At 38.2% G+C, this 27,273-nt stretch overlaps 2 protein-coding genes across 2 annotated transcripts; one reads left to right on the top strand and one right to left on the bottom strand.

Annotated features, from left to right (window-relative positions):
* Positions 1 to 2,974: 2,974 nt before the first annotated feature.
* Positions 2,975 to 6,291, top strand: gfral (GDNF family receptor alpha like). Its single transcript, XM_083922503.1, has 9 exons — positions 2,975 to 3,041; positions 3,332 to 3,457; positions 3,865 to 4,020; positions 4,202 to 4,261; positions 4,393 to 4,708; positions 5,395 to 5,654; positions 5,747 to 5,827; positions 5,993 to 6,074; positions 6,174 to 6,291. Exons 1-9 carry the CDS (start codon positions 3,005 to 3,007, stop codon positions 6,244 to 6,246), a joined length of 1,191 nt encoding a protein of 396 aa, XP_083778629.1. The 5' UTR covers positions 2,975 to 3,004; the 3' UTR covers positions 6,247 to 6,291.
* Positions 6,292 to 10,477: 4,186 nt separating this feature from the next.
* Positions 10,478 to 26,515, bottom strand: hmgcll1 (3-hydroxymethyl-3-methylglutaryl-CoA lyase like 1). Its single transcript, XM_083922663.1, has 9 exons — positions 26,386 to 26,515; positions 23,656 to 23,733; positions 23,028 to 23,135; positions 22,547 to 22,642; positions 22,228 to 22,376; positions 20,788 to 20,851; positions 20,063 to 20,251; positions 11,054 to 11,179; positions 10,478 to 10,679 (listed from the first exon to the last, which is right to left on the bottom strand). The coding sequence occupies exons 1-9, from the start codon at positions 26,479 to 26,481 to the stop codon at positions 10,557 to 10,559; spliced, it is 1,029 nt and encodes a 342-aa protein (XP_083778789.1). The 5' UTR covers positions 26,482 to 26,515; the 3' UTR covers positions 10,478 to 10,556.
* Positions 26,516 to 27,273: the final 758 nt, after the last annotated feature.

Raw genomic sequence — 27,273 nt, 5'->3', positions numbered from 1 at the left:
ATAATAGTGACATGTAAGAATAATGATTAAAACAAATATAGACAAAACAGAGTGAAATGATCTTAACGCAGGAACAGAACACAGAATAAAACAAGCCTACATGCCATAGGAAACCCTGATGTCCTCAGGCAGGTCATTCCAAAGTCTAAGTGCCCTGACTGCAGATACTCACCTTTGAGTATGAACCTTGACCTTAGATGTAGCCATTGAATAAAAATCCACAAGGAAAATGCTCAACAAATTAAGCAAATTCATGCAAATTACATAATTGCAATCAACTCTGCCACAGCTGTTGATGAGAGTAGATTTGTAACTCTTGGTAGTTTTTTAGGGCAGGATTGCTTTATTCTTGGTTTGAATGTGAATCTTTTTCTTCATATTTCTTGCTAATGTACAGTATATTGAACATTCTATCCTTAAAAGTCAACTGCATATTCAGAAAATATCTGCGATGTGTGCCCCCTAATGGTGATATTAAGAAGACATTGAATAGAAATGCAATGCACTGGCATTTAGTTCCCCTCCTCAACGTTGTCCAGACTGGAACAGTTTACAAAATCCCCCCATCGTGTCTTTTAAGTCCACATGAAGCTAATGCATTATAATCACATTTTTGCTGTATATTTTGTAATGTAAATGTTCCTTTTTGTGATGGATTTCAGTATAATATCACCTGTCTATGCTTTGTGCTGACTTTGTATATCTGTATTTGGAACCTCCTTGTGTCTCTTTTTTTCTGAAGGTTGAAATAATTACATCTGTGAATGTGTTTATATTTGTTAATGAAAGCTAATTTATTTCAGTGTACTCATGGCTGCTAATTAATGATTAATCTGTGGCTTTTGGTTATAAAGGCTTTGAAAGTCAAATTAAGGTGAACAGTGAAAGCTAGGAGAGGAACAGCAAGGAACTTAAAAGGTAAAAGCTCAGAACAGAGTTGTGATTAGCCAAAGTGTATTAATTAGTTGTTTATTCCTCACAGTGTCCATGTTCCTGCACATCTTTTATCAATAAAGTATATATTATACTACATTGTTCATCTTCTGCTGTCTTCTATATTTGGGTCTAATCTCTCACAAAAACACTCACACTACACAAATAGAAATACACCACCAATGCAGCAGCAGCATTTTAGTTCATGGTAGGGTTGGCCCAGAGGTGAGAAAAAATGTTACCTTCCCTACTTCCTGCCCCCGTGCTTCTGACGCCCCTGCTCAGACCACACCCATTTTGAATTCAGCCTTTATTTTAATCTCAACTACACACCTGTAACATGTTGTTGTTGTATCTTGCACTGTCATAACAAAAGTTATCTCAAAACACTTTACATAAAGAGTAGGTAAAGACCACTCTATAACTTATTTATGATTAACAGAGACCCAACAATTCCTCCATGAGTAGCAGCAGCAAAGTACACATAAGAATAATAATCATAATGACAATAATAATTTCTATATACAGTATTTATCCAGCAATCTTGTGCACACAGTGGCACCAAAATTGCATCATCGAACAGACCTAGGTTTACGGTGGACGGCTGACGGTTTTGACCAGTAGGGGAGAGAGAGACAGACAGACAGACACAAAGACACACAGACACTCCCAGGGATGCAAACCACCACAAAATTAGTTACAAGTTATGCCAGTTAACATAGTAGCATGATATGAATAGTATTAATAATGGTAGTCATGGTGATAGAATTATCAATAATAATAATTGTGGTGGTGAATATGATGAAATTATATGAATAGTAGTCATAATAGCTGTACTACTACTAGAAATACGAAATTTGGAAGTGAATACTAGAACTAATAAAGGTAATGATAATATATGTAAATAATAATCATAGTAATAGTAGCAGGAAGCAAATAGCGTGTGTTTGTGTCCGCTATACAGTAGGTGTCTCCAGGACTACATTTTGTCATGATGACACACACACAGACTCACAAGGTGAGTATACAGTACCAGCATTGCTGTCTCGGCTCATATTAACGGCCATGTAAACAACCAAGAGGAAGTTGCTCAATTCAGTTTCCAAGAGTAGCATCCAGTATACTTTCTTTGAATAAACAAAGCATCGATATTCTGCATATAATCTAATTAATAAATACTTTTTTTTTTTTGCCACTCGAGAACAGCAGGAACAAGCTGTACACAAAACACTGACATGTTATTACCCTTTAAGTTGATCTGCTGAACACAGCAAACGGTTGCCTATATACGCATCCAGCAGACAGAGCAACATTAGCATTCAGTGGATGTTTTTGGCAGCCAAGCAAATGAGAGTACAACATTCACCCTCCTTTCTGCGAGTTGTTGTTCATGGGGGAATTGTTGGGTCTCTGTAAATCATGAATAAGTCACAGAGCGTGGTCATGACCTGCTCTATGTAAAGTGTCTTGAGATAACTTTTGTTATGATTTGGCACTGTAAATAAAATTACAATGAATTGAATGTGTAGCAGTTTTTGGATACTGCATACTGCATCTGCAAGACAATGAGCTGCAAGATAGTAAAACACTAGAGCTGAGGAGATGCAGAGTTGGGTGATAATTCTCTAATTCTAAGCAGTCATATGAGCTATTGTTCATATACAAATATTGATTATAGCTACTTTACATTAATCATACAAAAGATACTAACATCACACATTAATTATGTAAATATATCATATCATATTCAGAGAAAAGCGCTATATAAAATTGATCTATTATTGTAGTTGCAAAAGCATTTTGATCCCAAATTCAGAAAAAACATTCGGAAAGTCAAACACACACACACTGACTTCATCAGAATGAAAGATTTGTTTTTGTTGTTCTTTTAAGTCTGTTTTGTTCTTGAATTGCATGAGTCATTTGATTACACGACGCAGCCACCAGTAAATGTGCCACATCCTGTTGACTGAGGTCGGTGTTTCCCAGCTTAAGTACCAGCCCCAACGAGAGGCACAGGTCAGTTGCAGGAGAGCTTCAGTTGTCCACTGACATCTTTACAACAACTATCATGCAGCTGATACGCCTGGAAGTTGCGGTCATACTTGGTAAGTTGACTATTAAATTACAGATTTTTGACAGTAAAACACTCTTTATTAAATTCATCTTAACAGCGCTGAGTGTTGAAAGAGAATCTAACTAAAACGAAGGCTTTCAATTAGAGCTACATGTCTTGTCTATAATTGAACCATTGAACCTATCTTTTTTTATAACAGCTTGAGAAAAATACAAAATATATCTAAATGGTGTGTAGATTAATATAGCCTAATGCGATAAAATCACATCAAAATCAAATTGAAGGATAAATAAATAAATGGATGTAATGTGTGTATTTCAGGGATAGTGATTCCTCAGACATCCAGCATTTCATCTCCACATTCTGACTGCTCCGCTGCTGTGGACACTTGCATGTCAAACCTATGCAAATGGAGCCAAGAGGCATTTTACGGCCGCATCTGTGAGGGTAAAAATGCCACATCTCCAGTTTACCATTTCTGCTGCAGGGCGTATTGGAGCATGGTGCCTTTATCATGTTTTTAGTGGCATCATAAAAGTAATCATTTCATTTCCTCAGGACATGAGGCGGCTTAATTGAATTGCACTTATTGGAGTTTGTCTTAAATGTAATAACTGAGGCAATAGCCTGGAGTAAAGTTTGTACAGACAACAAAATAAATGATGATAAATAGGCCGTCAAGTGCTTTTAAAATATGTCTGTTTTGACATTAAAGTTTTATCTGCATATAAAAAGCCATCACAGACAATGAGAGCAACAGGCATATGAGAAAACACCAACTGCACAAACAAGACCTCGCTCGCTTATTGAAAATCCTGTTTTTCTGCCTCCCTCTTGTGTTTGTTTTATTCAAGATGAAGGGTGCCAAATAAAAGGTTCAGAGGTCTGTAACTTGACCATCCAGACTGTATTGGACCAATTTCCCTCTCTGCACGGGTGTGTGTGTGCCTGGGAGGGGGAGCTTTGTGGCTCTATACAAGCGCTAGCCACACAATGCCACCAAAAGCCAGGTGCAGTATTCTCAGTAGTCTCTGAGATAAGAATTTATAGATGAAATTGCATTTTTGTTTACAAAAGGCGATCTGATGTACAGTGTGAACAAACGCTATTGTGGTACTGAATGAACAGCAGGCTGGCTTCAATAGGCATTTGTTGGGGAAGAGCTAATCATATTTTCAATTCTTCTTACAGCAACCCAGCAGAGGAGCCGGACAGCGATGGACTGGCAGTCAAGCAGTTTAATAGGCTTTGGTAAATATTTCACTGTAGTTGAATCTCAACTGAAAGATAATGAGAAGGTAGAAAGGTTGTCTTAAACCAATTAATATAAAAGTGATGTTTCTGAAATCTAATAACTCTAATTTCTTTATTTATTTTTGCAGTACACAAAGGTTCTGCATCCTGCTTGGAACACATGAGTGTTTGTGTCAGTGATGCTGTTTGCAACAGGTACCTAGCACCTGTTCTTAAGGCATGTATGCCACAGCAGTGTGACCGAGACAGCTGTCAGCAAGTGACTCAGCAGTTCTATGGCAGCATGCCGTACAATGTTGCAGAGATGCTGGTCATGTGCGAGTGTGAGGCTTTAGATAAGAACTGTCTGGAGATGAAAACTACCCTGCACAGTAGCACATGTGGACCCCAGAACTGGATCTGCCAGGATAAAGTAAACCAGTGTGTTGAGGACAGTAACTGCAGGTATGTTTCTATTATGTCTCCATTCAGTCTTACTCTGCAGGAATACTACAGAAGAACACTTAATGATGCCATAAAATTAAGCCTGATGGTAATGTTGTTACTCATAATCAACCAAAGTAGGTCTATTTGACACATTAAAATGTTGACCTGATGATGAAGCAAGTTTAGGTTTGACCACAAAATTTCAAAATAAATGTCAACGTTGTGTTGGTGCTAGAGGAAAAGTCAGGGGACCACCAGAGTCATTAGAATTCATAACCTGGGAGAGGCTCGTCTGTACAGAAGTTCGTCCTGATGCTTCGCACGCACTAATTGTCGAGATAATACAGACCGGACAAAAGTAATGGACTGACTAGTGTGGCTGAACTCATGAATTAGTGGCTTAGAGCACATTACCATGCTGGCTTGTCACAGTGAACATGCTTTTGAGGCACATATCCGATTTGCATGAAATTTCCACTGGCAATTATTTAAAGAAAATGTCATTTTGTCACAATCTTTATATCACCATTGTGGTTGTCTTTATTTTTGCATTTCCCAATTTATTTACAACTTAATTAATCATTTAAATACTATCACAGGATGTTAACGATGATAGGTGTGCCTTGTGTACAGTATTTTTCTCCAAACATCTATAAAGCGAAACACCAAGCGACTGCATCATGTGTTTTCATCTGATTAACCAGAGACCTGTTAAAAACTTTCCGAGCCAAATGCTGGAGTCCCGAAGAAGCCCGATGCAGCAACAGTGAGCTCGAAAATGATGAATGTATCACCAAGATGGATCCAGCTCTCATCCTTGGTGCAGATTCTGAATGTAAAATTGCCTTCATGGCCACTTTGGGCACAGCACTTCACTATCCTTGTGCATGTGAAGGATTGCTCAGTGAAGATCTACTGACATGCAACATGATTCGTGATGTGTTTCAAAACAGATCACGCTTCAGTAAGAAGGATTTTTTTATTTAAAAGACAGACATTTTCATGGTTGAGTGTGTCTATTAGAATAATTTTTAAGTGTTTTTATCTGCATTTCAGTGACATCTTGGAAAGGTAGCAGTGGTCCTTCTAAACCTCCTGAAATTGTTGAATCCGAGCAAGGTCACACATGGTCACATGGTAAATTTACTTTTGAAATTCAGCTCTTTACATCGATTTATGATACTGGTACAGTTAAATCCAATACATCAATACAGAGGCAGAGTGATGCAGTTGTTTGCACTCTCGCCCATTGTCTGCGGGGATTGGCTAAAATGTTTAATGTTCAATACTATGTCTTCTCAGATTATCTACTGTATGCTTTTGCGGCTGTGCTATTTTTTGGAATTGTCGTATTAATGCCCCTGGCTGTTGTCAGTAAAATATGGTAAGTAGATCCACATTTTAAATATATATTAAGTCTCTCTGATATCTAATGATCCATTCCAACGTATGAATTTTAACTGTTATTTCTTTTGTCTTGTAGGACGTTGAGAAGAAGAGACAAAAAAACTAAATTTCACCATCCGCAGAAGAGCAATTGTGTTGTTATTCCCTGATGTTTATTCATCTGTTAAATAGCATCAAAATTAAGTTGGTTGATTAAATGCACAATGTTAATAAAAATGTATGTCATCAAATCTTCACAGATACTTTAGTATGTGGCATTATGTGATATAATGATATATATTTCATACATGTAGTGTTGTACCTTGGTTCTGACTACAGATGACAATGTTACTATGAGAGTAATCAGTCTGAATGTCAGTGCTTTATTAAAGAAATTAAGAGGGTTGATAAAAACATATATTCTTACATCTATATTTATTGCACATCTAAAATACTGTGCGAATTCAGAAATAAACCTTTCTCTGCAGTAGATGATCGATCTTCACAATCTTTTCATCTGTTTCACACAGATTTGCGCCATCCATCATTGTGATACGCAACACATCTGACACGTCTGAGATTGCTTTACACCATTTGTTGTATTTTTCTGATGATTAATTGGTGCTCTAGGCTTAAACTGTATCTGATAATAAACTTCACTCTGTACACCTTGAAGCTTCAGTTTATTTAAATTCTGTATTATTTCTCCAGTGACGTGTTCACAAAGCAGTTTTTAAAGGAAAGCCTGCAGTTAAACCTTTTAACAGGCAGGTTTAAGAAAACTTGCCAAGGTTGTTGCTTTATTAAAGATAAAAAATAAATGTTGCTGTTTTCTACTCTCTTTGACAAAGGCACGTTAACTGCTGAAAATAGGGTTAATCCAATGTCCTACAGGGAAATTTTGCTGATTTACATCCAGTGTCATGGCAGTGCGGACAGTGTGCGCGGATTAACAGTGTTTTGCTTCCCTCCACAGCACAGCATATGGCTCGGAGCAAGAGTCCGCTCCTGCGCTCTGTGTGGATTTCTGCCACGGAGGGAAGCCAAACACTGTTAATCTGCACACGCTAAAAAAGAATAAGCAGGAAAATGATTGGCACAGTTAGAGGCCAACAAGGTGGTTTCCATATTGAAATTTAAAAAAATATCAATCGACAGAGTAAGAAAAAAGTAAAGGAGGAGAAGAGCAATTCCTCCATTTTGAAGCAGCCATTGAGGAAGCCCTCTACCACGAGAGGGAGCTCCCGCACCACCAGTGGTCAATGTATTCTGAGATATTATGAAAACGTAATGTAAACACAATGTATGATATTGTATGAGATCTTACGAAAGATGAACAACAAAAGGTGATGGTTATGTTTAGGCACCAAAACAATTTTGTCAAGATTATAAAAAAGGTTTTGATTTGACTTAGTACTTCAGGGTCCTCCGAATGAAAGTTCTGTTTTTTTGGGACACATCCACTACCCCGACCATCCTCCTTAGGAGGATTTGCTGCTGTTATACTGCGTCACCTGATGTATTACTTTGCTCTGGGTATAATTTCTACAGTAAAACAAATGTGGATTACATACAGTACGAATTACAGTGTGTTACTTTTCATAGTGAAGTTATTCAACAGAGAATAAGAACAGCCTGCAGTGATACACGGTGTACCACATTTTTTCAGATTACAGTTAGAGGATCCAAGGTATTTGACAGTGTGATATGGGCATAGGAGTTTTGAAATATAAGCAGAGAAGATAACGTCATGTTAAACTTTTATTCCACTCTCGTCTTTTCCACCATCTTTCTTTGGGGTTGACCTCTGGTCCAAGAATGTTAACCGGCTCTTCTCCCAGGAGTCCCTTGTCTCTCTCATCGTCATTTTGTGCTTCCTCTCACACTAGGTTCCCTTGAGGGTTTCAGAGGTGCTGGTTCGCCTCACATTTTCATCCCACAGAAAGATGTTCTGAGAGGTTGGGTTATTGTTAGCAGCTTTAGCTGAAAACATGGTTTTTCTAAGTGCCTGCAAGCCTGTGTGTGAGATGCAATCTCCCCATGATTCTGGATCCCTTGGTTTTTTACAGTATGATGTCTCATGGTGACGGCACAAGGGCAAGTAGTGCGGCCATTTTTATGTCCTGGCCTTATCAGAATCAGGTTTATTGCCAAGTAATTTGCATTACAAGGAATTTGCCTTGATTTGACGGTGCTCACATGGAAACAGACATAAATATAAGCATAAAAATAAACCTAAGCATAATAAACTCAACCATAAAAATAGAAAGTATACACATATGTATTTACACAAGTAGTGCAAGAGGTAGCGTGCAGTTAAAGTTCCCAGTGATGAGAGGGAGGGGGCGTTGGTACATCGCATGGGCAAAAAGCTGAAATATACAGGTAGTGTTCAGCTAGTGACATTCTAACTTTTTATAACCAAGCGTTACACTTTGAGAATGAGTGAATTATTTTACCGTACCCACACACCTGAAGGCGGAGTGACTCTATGGATGATGATGATAATGATGATGATGATGACACGGGTCACGACACCTAACTGTACAAACTGAAAATATATCAACAGCTAGTAAATTTGTATTGTTCCCAGAGGATGAATTCTAATGACTTTGGTCCCCTGACATTTCATGTAGCGCCACCAACAGGTCAAGTTTTCACTGAAAAAAAGTGCAATTGGGTACTCACATTCATGTCTACCTCTAGATGAATTTCAATAACTTGTTGACCAAACTGAGAGGAACTATATTCCACATTTCAATTCAAATCTGAATCAAACAGCCACTGTGAGAAATATTGTGTCTAAATGCTAATCCCCAGGCCCTATACAAGACCCAGACATAATTGTGTGGACCTTTAAACAACCTTCCTAGCAGAAAGGCACATTGATTAAATTACACCATGTCGAAACAGTATCCTGTTAACTATCAGCAACTGAAGTAAATATTCATGTTCTTATAAAAAATGATGGCAGATTTTTACTGCATTACCAGTAAAACTGTATTTTGTCTTTGGAATTATTTATCCTGTGAAACTTTGGGACTTTTTTGTTCCATTTCCACTCATTATCAGCTTGCTCATTATTGGATTGCTGCAGCCTGATTCCTCTTCTTCTAAAAGTATCTCTTTTCCCAAAATATATCTGAGCATGTGTGACTGCACTTGAATGCACAATTGTTTGCACACATGATGAAGATGGACAACTGTGGGGAGGCGGTTGCCACATTTTAATACATTTATGCAAATGTGCCAGTTCTCTCTCACAGCTATTCATTAGAGTCAAGTTTTTTCAGACCTGGTTCGCATCCAGAGTCCTGCCAGCTTTGACTCTGGCATTTTAATTTGACTAATTAATTAGTGGGGCAAAGTGCCAGCAATTAATGACACAGCTAGATGAAATCCAGGGGTACATTGAGTCCTGATGACCCTGACAGAGCTATAGAAGAAAATCTTTATTTGGATCATGTTAATCCTCCAGCATATGAAAAACACCCACATGAAAGGGGTGGGTACATTACCTGATAATCACCATTTTTCTCAAGCACAATATACACAACATATATTCTTTGCCTTCTTACCGTAGATACAATCCCTAAAATTAAGTGTCACATTCCATTTTCAATGTTATAATATTTTATTATGCTTTACAGATAGCACAAGGTGTAAACGGAGAGGCGAGACAGAATAACACATAGATGATCCTCCCACACAGTAGCTTATGTCATGGTAAAAGTTTTTGTAATGGCAAAGAAATACAAAAACAATCAAGGGGCACTTTTTAAATGATCTTTGGCAAACCTGAGGTAAAAAAATCTTCAGCGACAGCATTCAAATACTAGATATTTTTGTGGTACCTAGAGTTATGTTTTCAGTTGCTATTTATGAATGAACTTACACGGGTAGGAAGAAGTAAAGTGCATAAAGAGATTCATATTTTAAAAAAGCAGGAAGGATCCGTGGTGAATGTTACTTGAGTTCAGCAAGTTGCCAAAACAGATTCAATTCTTATTCTGTTGCTTCATTTTATAAGGCCACTGAGCTACGTAAAGTAATAAAAGTGACTGACCTTTACTGGGCTAAAAAAATATGACAACGTTTTGTAAAAGAGGTGAATAATATGAATAGTCACCTTGATTTGCTTTTGAAACATCCAACCATACAGAGCAAAACATAAGCCATCCAAAATATCACTCAAAAATTTAGATGATGCAGTTGATCATAATGGCCCTTTGTACTTCATATCATAGACTCCAAAATGTGAAAAATGACTCTAAACGGTAGGGAACTGAACTCAAAAGAGCTGGTATTTAGAAACACAAGCCAAAAAACATGTATTCTAATTCTTGAGGTTATTTGATGCGACACCTCTGACAGTTTAAAGCAAAGAATAATGTACTTCAAATACAGAAGCATAGGCGACACGTCTGAAGGCAGCAACAACAGGGGAAGCACTTTGAAGGGAGTCAAATATTAAAATATATTATTTTACAGAAGCACATCCCGGTGGTCCACCTCTTGCCTTGGCAACCTTGGAGTTTGTCTTGCGATGTAAAGTATTGCAGATGAAGTCCCCAGCTTCTATAACTTTGTCAAGGTCCACACCCTGCAAAGAAACATATAGTAGTATCAGTCAAAATGCCATAAATGTCACTAAGCTGATTTTCTCTTAAGACAAACTAAAAAAAGTGTCAACTTAAAGGCATGCTGCTTGCAAATTTAAATGAACGTGTGCAACAGGTGATAGAAAACAAAAGTGTAGTGAAAATATCCCACCAGCAGGGGTAGGGATTGTTAAATAAATAGTTTCAAGGCTTGCAACACTGTGGGTTGTGTAAAACCACTGATATTATAAAATAAACATTTACAGAGCAACTGCATGTTTGCAGAGTGATCTGCTTATGTGAATAAGCACTGGAAGATTGTTGGGTTTTGCTGATCTGTTTGTATTACAGAGACATAAATATAAAGTATACTTACAGTTTCAATGCCCATGCCGTGGAGCATGTAGAGAACATCCTCTGTTGAAACATTGCCAGATGAACCCTGAGCGTATGGGCAACCTCCCAGGCCAGCTACTGCAGAATCCACCACACAGACCCCCATCTGCAAAGGACGCACAACAGAGCCATTCAGGACCTCCATACCGGCTTCACCTCAGGTAAAATCCAGGAACAAAGATCCTTGTTCAGTTGGATTGTTCTGCCCACTGCAGCATGCCTTGCCAGGGCTGCGGCCGTGTTTTACAGCTGTTTAGGAGAACTGCCGGCTTATGTCCAGAGGATGAGTGGGCACAGAATGTCCCACAGTACGGCTTAGTCATCCTCTTTGTCAGCTTAAACCACGAGCACCACATAATCACGGCTCTCTCCATACGACAGGAACATTATAATGCTGAGCAAAATATTTCATATGTTTCTGATTCTCTGAGTTACTCATGTTTTTACAGCACTACTCTGCTCTTAACCATGGGGATTCACTTTCTTGCCACATTGAGAAGATTTTTTTTTCCTAAGCTAGATGGTGTCCTCTTACACCACGCCAACAATACAGTAATTGTACCATTCAAATGGGCAGTTGTACAAATAATCATTAATGTCATAAATTATTTCACTGATGACCTTGGTTACAAAAGTTCCTGTCTTTTGGTGGTGGTGCCTGCAAGAAATTAATTTTATGGTTGTTGACTTTGTTTGGCTCATTGGCTGCTTACAATCAACGTAATTGTTTTATTTCGTGGGAAACTTTTATGTTGTTTTCTTTTTTACTGCCAACAACACCAAGTGTCCTCCATATGAAAATTAAGATGCATTTTCAGTTGTTTTTCTTTTGTTGAACTTCATAGGAAATATCAGTTTACTGCTGTTTTGATGTTAATGCTACATTCATGTAGATATATTTTACAATTTCTCTGAATTCACGTGTTACTTTAAGAGATAAACTGCAGTTCTTTGCAATTGTGTATAACCTAACGACCAGTGTAACCTTTGTTTTCACACCAAAAAAAAAAAATGATAAAGCCAGACCTTGAGTTTTCAGTCATTATGGACTAAGGTCTCGGGATGTTTTCCACATGTCCCTGGGATTGTCATGAGAATATTAAAGATGTTTTCCAGCTTCCGTGGCAGAACCAGATGTCAGAGGATCCCACCGTGAGGCTAAATTAACACGCTGATCCTCTCAGTGGCATTGGGTCATGAAGGACTTTCACCCCATGGAGCAGAACCAAGTGAGCTTAATTAAAAGAATCTCTATTGCCTTTTTACTTTTTTTTTTCTTTTTAACAATGCTGCTAATTGGTTGCTTTTCCTTCGGACAAGAACCTATTTCTTTCATGGGATGTCGGAGCCAGCCGTAATTGCTGTTTGTGTTGGCAAGGGAAGAGGAGGAGGAGGAGGAGGTAGGGTAGAAGTAGGAGGAGATCTACTCCGGTGTGTGCTGTGCACGAGATTTCCAGACCTTGGATAAAGCCAGAGCAGGATATTGTACTAGGCAGATTTTTTTGGTAGTATAAACACAGAGTTGTAATCTACCATGCCAATCCTCTCGCTTTCAGCTGCCAACCGTGTAAGGTCAGGGGTCCAAAGCGTACTGTTTTCGAGAGGAACAAAACGGACCCTTCAGCAGCGTGCCCTGTTCCTCTGGACACTAATCGCGCAGGAACTGGTGGTCAGCAACTCAGGTTTGCCAACGCTCAGTTAGGTTCACACTGCCCAGAAACCAGATGTGCACTCTGTGTAAAAAAAGCCATATTCAATGAGCTGTGGCCATATAAAAACAATGCATTCCTGGGTAAAGACACAGTGCATTTTCAAACTCGCATGATTCGGGATAAGCTTGTTGACATTCTACACTCTGAGTGGACGAGGCTGAAGATGGACATGCTCCCATTTCGGTTTTATAACTGCGTCAGACAGAGCGAAAGAAAGAGAGAGTGCATTCACGGAAGGATATGAAGCAGTGATGCTTTACCCACTCTTACATAAACTGGGAAGCTGAAGTAAACTGTCACAGATCCACCGCTGACACATATATTGCCTCTCTCCAGGAACGCATAAATAAGCTTGCTACTGGACATTAGAGAGCAGTTAGGAGATAGACAAAACAAACATATAAAGAATAAATAAATGTCATTTTTACTTCCTAATTTATTCAAGCATATCTATTTTAAACTATATAATCACATCATTCACCTTTCATATCAACCTCTTCATGGATTACTGGGCTCCATGAATGCAGAACAACTAATAATCATGACAACCAGTCCTAATAGATAGAAAAAAAAATCCTAATCTAAGATCCTGGTGTTTTAAAAGGGTTTATGTTCTGGTGGAAGACAACAGGTAAAGACTTCTATCAAATTGGACCATTTTTAACTTTAACAAAAAAAGGAATTAGTTTGGTCAGAGCTGCCAAAAAGCCGAAAACCGAAAACTTAATCATAAAAACAAAACAAATGGTACAAAACTACTAATTGGCTATAATATTAAGCCTCAGTTGTATAGTTTGTCATCAAATTGAATTCAATTGTAATACAAATACCTTTAAAAACTAATTTATAATATTTAATATTATAACTGTCAACCTATTCTATTTTTTATGATAATAATAATGTGTGTGTGTGTGTGCGTGTGTGTGTGTGTGTGTGTATATGTGTGTGTTTGTTTCATACGTCTTTATGTATTTTAGAAAAGTTACACTAATGTTTGGTCTTATTATAAAGTTCTAAATGTCGTACTGTACGTGCTTCTATTTATTTATTTATTTTTTACATTTTATCCTCTTATAGTACATGCCTTGGTGCTCCAGTATTTTGTCTGCTTTTTAAAAGTTTTTTTCACTTCTTAATGAAACCTGCCCGGGGCTGCAGATGAAAATGAAAACTATCTACAGTGCGTCGTATGAATGTTAATTCATTTGTGTTGTCCCTGATATATAAATGAACAAGGTGAACGTGTAATGTGCATGACCTACAGTAGATGATAAAACTATAGGTAACATACTGTACTCTACACGTATGAATTTATGTCCTTTATGTCTCATACTATTCAGTAATAAAATAATAATAGAACTCTGCAATTATATTGTGTTGTCTGTTTTACCAACAGTAGTTTGCCTGATGAATACAATTTATTATCAATATTATTTTGTGATTAAATACAATTTTAATGTAATGTATTTTTTTTAGATTTGATTATGTTAATTTTCATCTCAAAAACAGGTGACATGGTGATCACGATAGGTGTGACCATCATGATCATAATATTTAAGTTATACAACCAAATATAAATCATCATCATAAACACGTGCCAATGTTAAATCAAGGACATTCAACATAAAGTTGTACAGAAAGTATCAACACACTCCCGGTAGATCTGTGAATGTAAGTTACTCTCACTGAAGATGAATGCTGCTCAAGTGTGAGCACAAACAGATTATACTGTTTTCCCTGTAAACATTACACCATAATTGAGGGTAAGAATAAATACATTTTCGATGCCAAGCCTATGAAATCTAAGTACATACGTTGTCATTGTGGGACCTGCCAGGAGTAGGTTTGTAACAAAGCCCCCCCCATACCTCCTGAGAAAAAAAGGGAAAAGGTACAAAGACTGAGGAATGTCTTTATCAAGAACAAAAGAGGTGACTCAGGGCTGACAGCACTGGGGGAATTCATTTCTCTCTCGGTTGGTGGTGTGGACTTCTGGCACACAGTAATGAAAAGCAATGATAAAATCTTTCATTTCCATCTTGTTTACGGGTGAGCAAATGGGTAGGCAAAAGATTCCCCGGCTGCTATTATTTTCTGTGGCCACGGGCAGCTGTGATGAATCATTCTTAATATGATCCACAGAGGAATTTAACTGTCCCTCTGTGCTTCTTCACTCCGCCATCCAAAATCAAGGCTAACTTCAAAAATATTTGCTCAGAAAACTCAGTTAATCCATTTATTACACATCAGTAAGAAGGCATCTTCATAATTCTCATGTTAAAGCTGAAGTTGGCAACTTTCAATGAAAAACGTTTTTTTTCATCATATTTGCTGAAACTGTCACCATATCCTGACAGCCCTATAACAATCTGTGAAAATGTTATGTACCTCTGCATTTAGCTGCTTCCCCCTGTCAGCTCTCCCACAGTCCTCTCTGTGTGCTCCTAATGGCAGCTGCTAGAGTTCACCGTGCCCGGCCGCCGACAACCATTTAGAGTCGAGGAGTCTCTTACGCAGTGACTGCTCTGTGCTCCAATCAAACTGTGAAACAATAGACGGCGCTTATTGAATATGAATTAAGACTGACCTATTTCTGGCATAAAGTGTTTTAAGAAACATTTTAGTGTACTATTAAGCTGTAAAAAGAGAATGTTTGTTACCAGGTTGAGCCAAAAGCAAGCACAGCCCATTGACCGACCTGCCGTACAAACTTTCTCATCATCAAAAACTCCTCTGCCCTGATTGGTTGTCTGTTGGGCGCAGTGAAATCCTTCAGGTCAGAGAGAAGCAGCTTAATGCATGTGTACATCAATTTTGCAAAGATGGTCTGTCTCATAATGCTGTCAGGATATAGTGACCATTTCAGCAAATATGAAAATAACAGTTTTGGATAGTAACTAACACTAACTGTGTTGTCTACTAAGTATAAGAAGGTATTGAGTCATCAGGGTTGAATTTGCAATAATGACCTGCTTATTCTACATAAACCTGCTTAATATCTGCCTACTTACTAAAGAAATCAATAATTAATATTTTATTCATTTAAAAATGATCCTCCAGAGGCTATGATCAGAACTATGTGCATAGCAACGCCATGTTATTCATAAATAGAATGCTGTTATTGATCTGAATAAAGTATTCAACAAAGCCGTGCAGTAAGAAGTAATAACTTGCCAACTTAAAATAAAAATTCAGGAAATGTGTGTGTAATATGTGAAACATCAGCTATATACGGGGTAACTAATTATTGTATTTACCAGTATTAATATTAAGGTGCTTTGTCTTTGGTGGGAGTGTAAATCTTGTTATTCTTGTGTGTCACTGTAAATGAATAACATTATCACATTATCCAGTCATTTAGAAAAAAACAAGTCACAAAGCATATTTCCAAGTGCTATCATAGTTTCTAGAGTTTGCAGCTGCAGCACCATTCATCACATGCTTGGCAAACGAGCGAATGAAAGGATCATTTTTCATCGGCCTTTAAGCGCAGCATTGTCAGAGAGTTCAACAGCCAAGCGACAGATGAGTTAGAAGCCCCCCAGGGCCCTTCTATCCACCTAGCTCTCAGTTGCTTTGTCCAGCAGACACTGAATAGGTGAGCCTTTGTGCTGACCCCCTCACATCTGTTGACCCACCCAGCCCCCAGTGGGCTTCCTCCTCTGCAATGACAATGTGCTCCAGAGAAATGATACAGCCATATCTGTGTTGCTTCTGTTTTATGTCTGGATTTATGTCAGTTTTACACTCGCTACAGGCGAAGTAGTTAAAAACACCCAGACGATAGCTCTTCCACACAGGGATTTACAACCTTAAATTTTGCTGTATAGAGTGTATTACTGTAATAGTGAAGTTTGAAGTTTGTTTTCTTCACTACAATACATGTGCACTGTGATGGAAGGGCCCATTGGAAATACCTTATGTTCATTAAGATTCTGGGATTTTTTTAGTGGGCAGTTTGTGAATCATCTCGCTTTGTCGGGAGGCTAAGATCATGTTTCTTAATGCCCCTCTTCCCTGTTGACGGATGGTTCCTGCTTTTCTGTGTGTCCTATTGTAACCTACACATTTGTTTAGTGCCTTCTCAATACTCCCCAAAAACAGAGGATACATTCATTATGTCGTAAACTGACACATTGTTATTAAAGCTCAGGGCAGATTCAGGTTTATAGTCAGTTTCATTAACACTCGGACAGCGATATGTTGTTTTAAGCATCATACTCATTTTACAGTATTTGTTAAGGGGAGAATGTCAACAGTATTTTTGAGATTTATATCAGAGGAACACTTGCATGTGTAAGCTCTAAAATATTTGACTTTGTAAAAAGGGAGTCTTCCATGTACATTTACACTATTGCTGTTACAAAATAATTTCCCAGTCTGGGATCATTAAAGTCATTCTATTCTATTCTATTCTATTCCATTCTATTCTATTCTTTTGGATTGTAAAGCGGGCCGAGGTGCTTTATTAATACTGTGAGAGAAATGCACATAGACTGTATTCAGTAGGGGTGATCCGAGGAGCCTGATTGAGTGACAATCTCACAGTCAAATCGTCGTAAACTGTGCAAACTGTGCAAAATGTGCAAAATGTGCAAAATGTTGTTTTCATTTGCAAAAAACAAAAAACAAAAACTGGTTTGACAATCAGTTGACTTTAGACAACACGTGACGAATCAGATTCGACTATGAAAATCTTTAATCAGCGACACCCCTAGTATTCAGAAACTGTGCCTTTGAAGTAGTCGTCATCACTGTCACAAGATAGGTAAAAAAAGTGCTGCTACAGTGTTGTTATACTCATTACCCGGCTGCATTGACGATGCAGAGATACTTGTACACTCGTTTACATGCAGTTTAAGAACCCAATTATTATCGGGTTAAGGGCATACTCTAGTTTCTCAAACACCATGCAAACACCATACCCCGGGTAAAATCGGAGTTCTCATACCCCGGTTAACACACCTAGATAACTTCTTTAGTAACATGTAAACTTGCATGTTAATATCTTACCCAGAGTAATATCAGGTTTCTCACCTGCGCATGAGCTGGGGTTAGAACTACACCCTCCGCTGTGGTGGTTTTTGACCCGGAAATAGAATAAACGAGGAACCAACGGCGCCGAAAACAACAATAGAGCGTTATCTTTAAACCAAGGGAGGACTTCGCCATGAAAGTAACATCACTACCAAGAAGACCCGTTTCAGTTGTAATTCTGTCCAAAAGTCGTATAAAGCCGTATTCCGACCAGCTGTATGTTGGCAGAGCGCCACGTACTGTACCGAAGGTCAAGCTACTCCTGTCATTTTCCCATTTAACACACTCACATGTATATGTGGGGAACTTCAATAACTGGGTGAGGACGCAGATGCAGAAGACCCAGAAAAACTAACCAATCAGAGCAGACTGGGCTTTCTCAGGAGGGGGGAGTAAAAAGACCGGCGCAAAAGTGTCTTTCAGACAGAGAGTGAATACTAGTACAGTACCAGTCACAGTTTGGACACACTTTCGCATTCACTTGAATGGGAAAGCATGTCAAACTTTTAACTGGTACTGTACATTCACAGCGTGAGAATAATAATGTATTTTTTTTTCTTACATTAAAAATAGTTCTACAAAGAAGAAACCCAAAATACAACCTGAAAAGGAGACAATTATGGGCCCTTTAAATGCACAAAATGAATCTGTATAAGCCTAATCTAACATTGTGATGATATGTGAACTTCCTTTTTCCTGATTCCAGTGTAAACAGACTACTCATCCTTTGCTCTTTGTAAAAAATGAAGAAACAATGCTTTCTTTGAATGTACTGTAACTTCTGTCCCTAAAATTGGATTGGGACTGGAGCAGCTCAACATAGGATATCCCCAGGATAAATAAGAATTTAAAGCCTCAGAAAAGACTTGTGATGTCTATAATGTTGGCAATTACTTAGTTGAATGATATCCTGGAGCAAGAATCACCACCTCGACTTTTCTCCCACATCTGGTTGCTCCTCTTCATGTCATCATGAGTAAGAACATTGATTTACGTAAAGGCTGGGCATTTATCCATAATCGCCCTGTGGTTCTCCACAAGAGTGTTCATATCCATCATGAGGAGAAAGATGTGCATGTGAAGAAGAAGGTGCCCTGAGAATCCTTGCCAAGCCACTGCAGAAAGTAAAACTGTCAAACAATTCAACACGAGAGGATGTGAGGATCAAGAAGATGATGCATTACTGTCTTGTTGTGCTTATACAGAGGATAGCTTTGAGGTCTCCTGGGGCCTCCTTTTCTTACATGCTAGTATTTGTAAGCCTTCTGCAGACCTCTGCATGAGAAAGTACTGGCACTTTTCACACCCCTCACATAGAACGGGATGTTTTTTTTCATACTTTTCTTCTCATAAAAGAGGTGCGACTCACACTTGTCCTCACATAATTACCAGAGCTCGTTTTCAAGGGATGCCACATTACTTCACCAACTTTGCAAAGATGTCAGGTCTCTCTGTCAATCTTATTTTCATAGACATCCATTTGATGTCTGGCAGATTTTGAGAATTTTCAAAGGTTCTTCCTCTGTGTTTCCCAGAATTCACAGGTTCCTCCAACCAACTTTTGGCAAAGTCTTGGAGCTCTTCCCCTTCATTTTAAGAACTTTCAGAAATGCCAGATGCCTTGAGCAATTAGTAGGGCAGCACAGTCTGTTCAGAGAGCAGCATCTTATAAACCTTTAACACAATGTATTTTTAGAAAGATGGATAGATTGTTTTATATTCGAGTTTGGGGTTGAGCTCTTGTTTGTGTGTGTAAACTGTATGTGTGTGTGTGTGTGTATTATATTTTTAAATTGTTTTTTCTTTGCCCTTGTTTTTCTCTTTAGATTTCTTTTTGAATGTTAACATATGTATGTCTTTTGTGTTTAAGGGCCCTCTTGTAAATGAGATCGCTCAGGGGCTTGTATCTGTTTTCATTTTTGGATGTGTTTAACTTAACTTTGCATTTTATAGTCATCCTTCACATAAGACAACAACTATAAAGGTACAGGGTGTCAAAGTTGAATAAGTTGATGCGGAAAATGCAAACTGCAGTAAGAGGTATTGCTACATAGGCTAAAGTCTTATTTTTGTTGTCAGAAGAATAAAAGTAAGTCCTTGTTTGTAACTGCAATATTAAGACACACTACTTCTGCTGTTGGTGATAATAAGTATAGTAATGATCATAACATGATAAATCATTGTGGTTAGTAGTCATAGTTTTGAAATTACTCTTTATACTATATATTATGAGTTCTTACCTGAAGTGCAGTAAGGATGTTGGGCAGCGCTTGCCCATAAGTGTCATGACAGTGAACTGCTAGAGCGTTGGTGGGCACCTCCTTCATCACACTCTGCAGCATCTTAAACATGGAACCTGGAGTACCAACGCCAATGGTATCCCCCAAGGAAATCTCATAGCAGCCCATTTCATATAACCTTTTTGCCACCTAAAGAATAGTGAAAAAATGGTAAAATGTTCTCATTCATTCATTCATTTTCAACCGCATCTCCCTATCAGGGTCGCATAGGGCTGGAGCCAATCCCAGCGGAAATTGGGCGTGAGGCGGGGTACACCCTAGACAGGACGCCAGTGGCGCCAGGGCACATAGAGACAAACATAGACAGACAACCATTCACACTCACATTCACACCTACGGGCAATTTAGAGTCATCAATTAACCTAACACGTGCACGTCTTTGGACTGTGTGAGGAAGCCGGAGAACCCACGAAAACCCACGCAGACACGGAGAGAACATGCAAACTCCACACAGAAGGGTCCCAGCGTACAGTCTAGAAAAACCTTTATTTTGAAAATGTTTGCTAATGCACTAAGGGCGGCAAGGCGGTGTAGTGGTTAGCACTGTCGCCTCACAGCAAGATGGTTTGAAACCTGGCTGGGGCCCTTCTGTGTGGAGTTTGCATGTTCAACCTGTGTTTCAGTTAAGATTAAAGTATAATAAGAATGTTAAAGGTTAATCTCACCTCAGAGACTTTGGAAGGTTCAATGTGTCCCTCGTGGGGGCATCCAAGGGCACAAGAAACATATCTGAAAGAGGACAACATTTGTGAGAATTGTAATGTCTTTGCATTTGACAAACTGTATAAAACTAAACAACTGCTGTGGCACAGTCATTTAAAACAAACAATATTTCACAGTTTTCTTTTTTTTGTTTTAGATTGATAGTTAAAATTTGTTAATTTTTGTTATTTTGGCTGTCCATCTGTTTTTCAGTGAGATCTCTAAAGCACAATATCTTGTTTTTACACAAGATTTGAAGTTGGTAACTTTCCGTGAAAAATATGTTGTTTTTTTTACATTTGCTGAAACTGTCACAATACTGTGACAGCAGAATGAGACTGTGAAAAAGTCATGCAAAGCCATCTTCTGTTCCTGTCTGCTCCCAGAGCCCTCTGTGTGCTTATAAGGGCATCTGCTACATAAACAGCAAGCTCCCACCATGAAAATCAACCACTCTGACTCTGAGGAGTCTCTGATGCAGTGTTCTGAACTCCGCTCAAACTGTGAAACAAGGCTGCGCTGATCAAATATGAATCAATATTGAATCAAAATACTGTGTAGCTGTAAAATTAGAAAGGTTGTCAAGCCAAAACCAAGCCCCGCCCACCAACCAACTGGCCGGACAAACATTCTCATTTCACAGCTAAACCTTACACTATATAATATGTTTCTACAAACACTTGTGAGAAATATGCAATACAGTTACAGAATATTGATTCATATTTGATCAGTGCTGCCTAGTTTCAAAGTTTGATCAGAGTTACTGAGTAGTTATTGACGCTGCATCAGAAGACTGAAGGTTGTAGGTCAGGTGCAGTCGATCTAGGAGTTGACATCAGAAGCACACAGAGAGGTAGGTATTATTACACAGACCGTCTGTCTCATCTGCTGTCAGAATAAAGTGACAGTTTTGGCAAATACACTATGAAAAAAAACATGTGGTTTTACAGAAAGTTACCAATTTTAACACTGGTGATCCAGATCTTGATTTGCCATTTGTTAACTATTTGTCAGTATTTGGCACTTGGAAAGAAACAGTGTTTACACTAATCCTTATAGTAATATTGAGTTCTGGTGTGTTCATCTGTTTTGGACAGAAATGTTAATATATTCTAAGAAAGCATGCATTAAGACTGAACTATTTTCAGGAACTTAGCCTGTTTGGTTTACATGAAGGTCCATCTGGACTTGTGGTTCACTAATGCATAGATATAACCTGGTGAACATCTGGAAGTTTGCTATAAAGCTATCATTACTGAATTGTGTTTCCTTCTTCATATAGAAACTGCAGTATTTTCAACTGTTTTCATTTGAAATGTAAAAAAAACATTCACATAGTGATTAAAACGTTAGATATGGGTTTTCACTTATTGTAAATGACAATTCATATCCAGAATACTGACCCACGGACTGGAATTTGTCGCTCTTTGGCAGCGTTAATGACTTCCTCAAACCTAAGCATGCTTTCACCAATAGAGCAGTTAATATTTTTTTTACTGAAGGTTTCAGACGCTGACCCAAACACCGCCACTTCAGTAGCACCAGCTGCAACCTTAAAACAGGAGAGAAAAAAATGAACTTGTAAAACCGTTTTGAACACTTCAGCAATTATCTGGGAAAATAAAGAATGTAGTGCCAACAGTTAACTCAAATCACAAGCATGGATTAATAGCTATAACTTATGGACTAGATCATCATGCTGAACTGAAAATTAATTCTTACAGCATCCTGGAAGCCTTGCATGTTGGGTGTCAAAACAGGGTACCGGACATGAGGTGCTCTCTGGATTCCTCTGAGTACATCAGTGTGGTCTGCCATCTAAATGAAGGGGGAAAAACATATGACGCAGAAAAATAAACTTTTAACATGATCTACATCATCCTTCACAAATGTTTTTACATGCTTGTAGGCAGCAGCCATTCCATAAAGGAAATAATTACTTTTTCATCTCACATCTCTCAATAAATAAAATGGGACATGTTCGTGTTTGCTCTTTTTCTTAAAGTGAACAGTGACACAATTTATGACAGGAAATGAGAGGGCGACTACATGAAGAATATCTTAAAATATTCTTTCCAAAAGCATCTATGGGTCCAATAAGGATGCTATAGGAGCATTTTTTCCTCTGTAGTTATGCAAACACGAAAGGGAGCCTAATAAATCACTCAGCACTCTTTTGCTGTGCACAAAGAAGAGTTATTACCTGTGGTACCCACTTTGAAGAGACAAAGCTGGTGGCCTCGATCACAGGCAGGCCTGTTCCTGAGAGCATGTCTATCAGCTGGATTTTCACCCCTGTCGGAACAATTTCCTGAAGGACAATGAAACTGAAACTGCTCTTTCTGGATTTGATTCCACTCAAGATGGGAGGTACAACAAGCAGATATCTGGCAGATTTCTCTTTTTTTTACTACACTGCTTGCCAATCACATTGCTATCCTATAGGCCTATACACAGAGTGAATCTTACACTTGCTGATTATTTGTAGATCTCTCATAATATACAGCATTTCTCAAATGGTAATAACACATAGTGGGAAATAAAATTATCGCTGCATCTCATGCAATCTGTAAAACTACAGGCGTGCAATAAGGAAATGATAAAGCAGTGACATGCTAAGCACAGTAAACTAAGCCAGAAGCCGTGTCATCTTTCCTATTCAATTTCAAAGAAAATGTGAAACATATGCTCCTGGCAATTATGGCACACAACCCATATGTTATGGATTGTTTTGTGTATGAAAAATGGGGTTTCCCGCAGTGATTATGTACAAAACAAAGGTGCTTATTTATAAATATAAATGAGATCCGTGACTTAAAGACAGTGTATACCTTTTCATTTTGAAGTCCGTCTCTCGGCCCGACTTCAACTATCTTAATGGACGCTGGATACTCATGTCCTGTAATAGTCTGGGAAAATATAAACAGAAAGGAGAATAAGGATAAGTACACAAGAAAGGCACTGAACACATGCAGTCAGTCATCCTTTTGGCATGGGATGCTCCAGGACATGTTATTTCTAACATGAGAGCTGTCTACCTCAGAACCAGATGAAACCTGAGAACCAAAACACAAGCCTTTCATGACATTAGGATGTTGACTCAGGATATGTCTCATAGAGAAAAAAGAAGGATAAGGGTAACTCCACACAAACCACAAGGGATATTCTGAGGATCATGGTATTTTTATGGTCTGAACCTCATAATTCTAGAGAAAAAACCCTTGTTGAGTTCAAGTATAAAACCTCAGGAAATTGAAGATTATATAATTTTATAATAGCTTTAAGACATTAAAGCTAACCAATAACTACTAATCTAACGTTGTCTAATCCAGGGGTCCTCAACGTTTTCAGGCCAAAGAGAGCAGGGACCCCCAATTACTAATATTGTAGTAAACTGAGTTACATATTAAAGTAGGCCTAACAGCTTGGTTGCCCTAAAGCCTATACACAGCTTTTTATGGTGCATACAATACTAAGATATTACAGTGATAACTATTAACATATTCATGTGTTTATACATCATATATAAATGTTAAACATACATTTGGAAGGGACATTGAATCCTTCAGCTTAGTGCCTATATGCCAGTAACCCTATCATCAAAGTTGTGTAAATGTATTTATTTATTCACAAATGTATCTTTGCTAATAATACGTTTCATTAATGTTAATGTTTGATATGTTCAAACACATCAAAATAAAGAAAAAAGATATAAAACGGTACCCTCTGCAGTAACTCAGAGGACCCCCAGTTGAAGATCTCTGCTCTGATCGATTTTGATTCATCTAGAAACAAAACAAACTAACCAACCAACCAACCGGACATAGTAGCAGCTAATGAAGGTGTCACGGCTAACATGTTCACTTTTTCAAGCTGTTTCTTCTTTTATATTCAGGAGACATGGAGCAACATTAGCATTCATTTGGAGTCGTTTTTATGTCTACGTACCTGACGAATGTAAGTCCAATATTCACTGTTCTCCGCTGACAGTAACTGTGTATTTAACTTGCTAGACATTAAGCTGTCTTCAGCTAAACTCGCTAACGGCAGCCTGCTAGCTTAGCTTAGACAGCCGTTAACTATGTACAGGTACATTAACATCCTCGACGAGCTCGACGAAGTTAGTGTATAACTGTGTTTATGTTGAGTTTACTTGTCCTTTGCTTGAGTTGGTTAGTTCCATTTTATGCTACTTTATACTCAGTGGTGGAAGAAGTACTCAGAGCTTTTACTTTAGTTAAATTAGTAGGACCATACTGTAGAAATACAGTATAAGTAAAAGTACTGCATTGAAAATGTGACATCAATAGAAAAACAAAAGTGTAAGCATCAGAAAAAGAACTCATTATGCAGAATCGCCCATTTCAGAATATTATATTATATTATATTATATTATATTATATTATCAGATTATAATTATGGATAGATTAATGCCACATTAATGGTGCAGCTGATAAAAAGTGGGGCTATTTTTATTTACTTTATATAAAATATAGCCTCATCTATAACAATATATGTTATTTCATTTGTTGGTAATATTTTGTATTAATTATCCTAATCTATAAAGTTACTAGTAACTAAAGTTGCCAAATGCATGTAGTGGAGTAAAAAAGATTTTTACTATAAAGTAGATTAAAATGGAATTACTCAAGTACAAGTACCTCAATACTATACTTAAGTACAGTACTTGAGTAAATGAACTTAGTTACTTTCCACCACTGTTGATACTGAACTTCCATTTCATTACTTTTACTTTACTTTTTATTTTAGAGGTAAATATTGTACTTTTTCATTCACATTTCTTAGTATATTTAGATTGTGTCATATATTTAACAACTAGCTATCAACAGTAGAGCACATTTTCATTGACTCCACCAAAAACAGCTGTAGCATCTTTGACTTGTGGTACATAAAGTACATTTTGTCCATAATACTTGGAGTAAAATTTTGAATGCATGGCTTTTATTTCTAACACAGTATTTTTACAATGTGGTTTGTCTACCGTTTGAAAGTAACAATTGAAAGAGAGCAGCTCCGCCTCAGCCATTCAAGAAATGTGCAGATCATAAAACTAAAAGAGGCTTAAAAAACGACCTACTGTACTAGATGATTTTTGAATGATTTGATTCAATGTATGATATCTATTTCAGTTTAGTATGTGATCAGTGAGTATTATTTGAATGTAAAGGAATCTCTATGTGCAGCTTATTTGCCCATTTGCAGTAAAAAAAGAATATTCTTGTTAAATTATTATCAAATAATCCTGTTGAGGGAGCCAGATGGCATTATACAACACACCAGACAGAAGAATCTAGCCTGCATCTTTTGTCTCTTCAGAAAGATTATAACAATTTGCCATTCTTATTTAGAGATACGCATCCTTAAAAATACAGTAATATGTAAAAGTAGAGCAGCATTCCATTGACGGGGTCCATTACATAAGCAGCATGCAGCATCAGCAGCACTGTCATCGGTGGCTGGCTGCATCCTCTTTGTCGAGGTAGAGTCATGTGGCAGAGCATGTGCAGTAGATAAGAAACAAGAAAAATGAAAACGCCCACCTTTTCCTCCAGCAGCCAGCGTTTCAGCCATGGGTAGTCCTGGATAATTTGCTCATAGCTCAGGCAGTGCTTCACTGTAGCTGGTACGTTACCCATCCGAATGGCTACTGTTCAGCCCTGCTGCACCTCCGTGTCCTTCTTCTGCAACTAATACAACAAATTGAAGCGCCAGATCAATATGCTAATGGAAGCCTGGTTTCATAGAGAGATTGAATGAGAGGACGGCTGCACGCGGTGGAGGATGATTCAGCAGTTGCCATGGCAGCCCCATCCCAGGCAGGGGATATAAACACAGAGGGGGATGGGGGGATGGAGACTGAGAGAGAGAGGAAATGGTGTGAATCAAAGTTGCAAATGGAGCGATATATGGAAGATTAGTGGTGTACCTTAGTCAGGGAATTCTTGTGGAAAGATTTTGCGGAATGATATATGTGCATCCAAAAAGGGGGATGCAGGTGCAGACGAAGAGTGAGTGTAAGAAGAGTTTGTACAACAACAAATCAGCCCCGAAAGAACTGATTGCTTTCTATACTTTGGATGCATTTTAACCAGCATTAAACTCTCACAGTTGATGTTATTTAAAAACAATTTTGATTCAATATCAACTTCAGATACGCATTCAACTCCCTGTTCGAGTGAGAATTGAAGACTTCAGGGAAACATACTGCTTTGATTGATCTCCTGTGACCTGAACAGTTTCCACAGGGTTTCCATTGCCAGACGTGCCACTGCTGCCAATGTCAACTGGTGTAATAAAATCCCTTGTTAAGCCAGGGCAACATTTGCCAGAGAAAGAGCCATTCTTCTGAACCCAGATGTTAACAATAGAGGGGCTTAATGAAGTCCTAGCACTCAACCATCTCACCACGCTAAACTGCTCTGTGATGA

The sequence above is a fragment of the Echiichthys vipera genome (assembly GCF_963691815.1).
Source record: "Echiichthys vipera genome assembly, chromosome: 11".
Lineage (NCBI taxonomy): Eukaryota > Metazoa > Chordata > Actinopteri > Perciformes > Trachinidae > Echiichthys > Echiichthys vipera.
The sequence above is the reverse complement of the archived record's forward strand: the minus strand, read 5'-3'. Positions and strand labels throughout refer to the sequence as shown.

Excerpts from the sequence above, each read along its gene's own strand:
- gfral (XM_083922503.1), top strand. The coding sequence starts at position 3,005 with ATGCAGCTGATACGCCTGGAAGTTGCGGTCATACTTG. Across the intron at positions 3,042-3,331 it reads GGAAGTTGCGGTCATACTTG|GGATAGTGATTCCTCAGACA; the intron begins GTAAGTTGACTA and ends TGTGTATTTCAG. Across the intron at positions 4,262-4,392 it reads AAGCAGTTTAATAGGCTTTG|TACACAAAGGTTCTGCATCC; the intron begins GTAAATATTTCA and ends TTATTTTTGCAG.
- hmgcll1 (XM_083922663.1), bottom strand. The coding sequence starts at position 26,481 with ATGGGTAACGTACCAGCTACAGTGAAGCACTGCCTGAGCTATGAGCAA. Across the intron at positions 23,734-26,385 it reads GCTGGCTGCTGGAGGAAAAG|ACTATTACAGGACATGAGTA; the intron begins GTGGGCGTTTTC and ends ATATTTTCCCAG. Across the intron at positions 22,377-22,546 it reads TGCAAGGCTTCCAGGATGCT|GTTGCAGCTGGTGCTACTGA; the intron begins GTAAGAATTAAT and ends TCCTGTTTTAAG.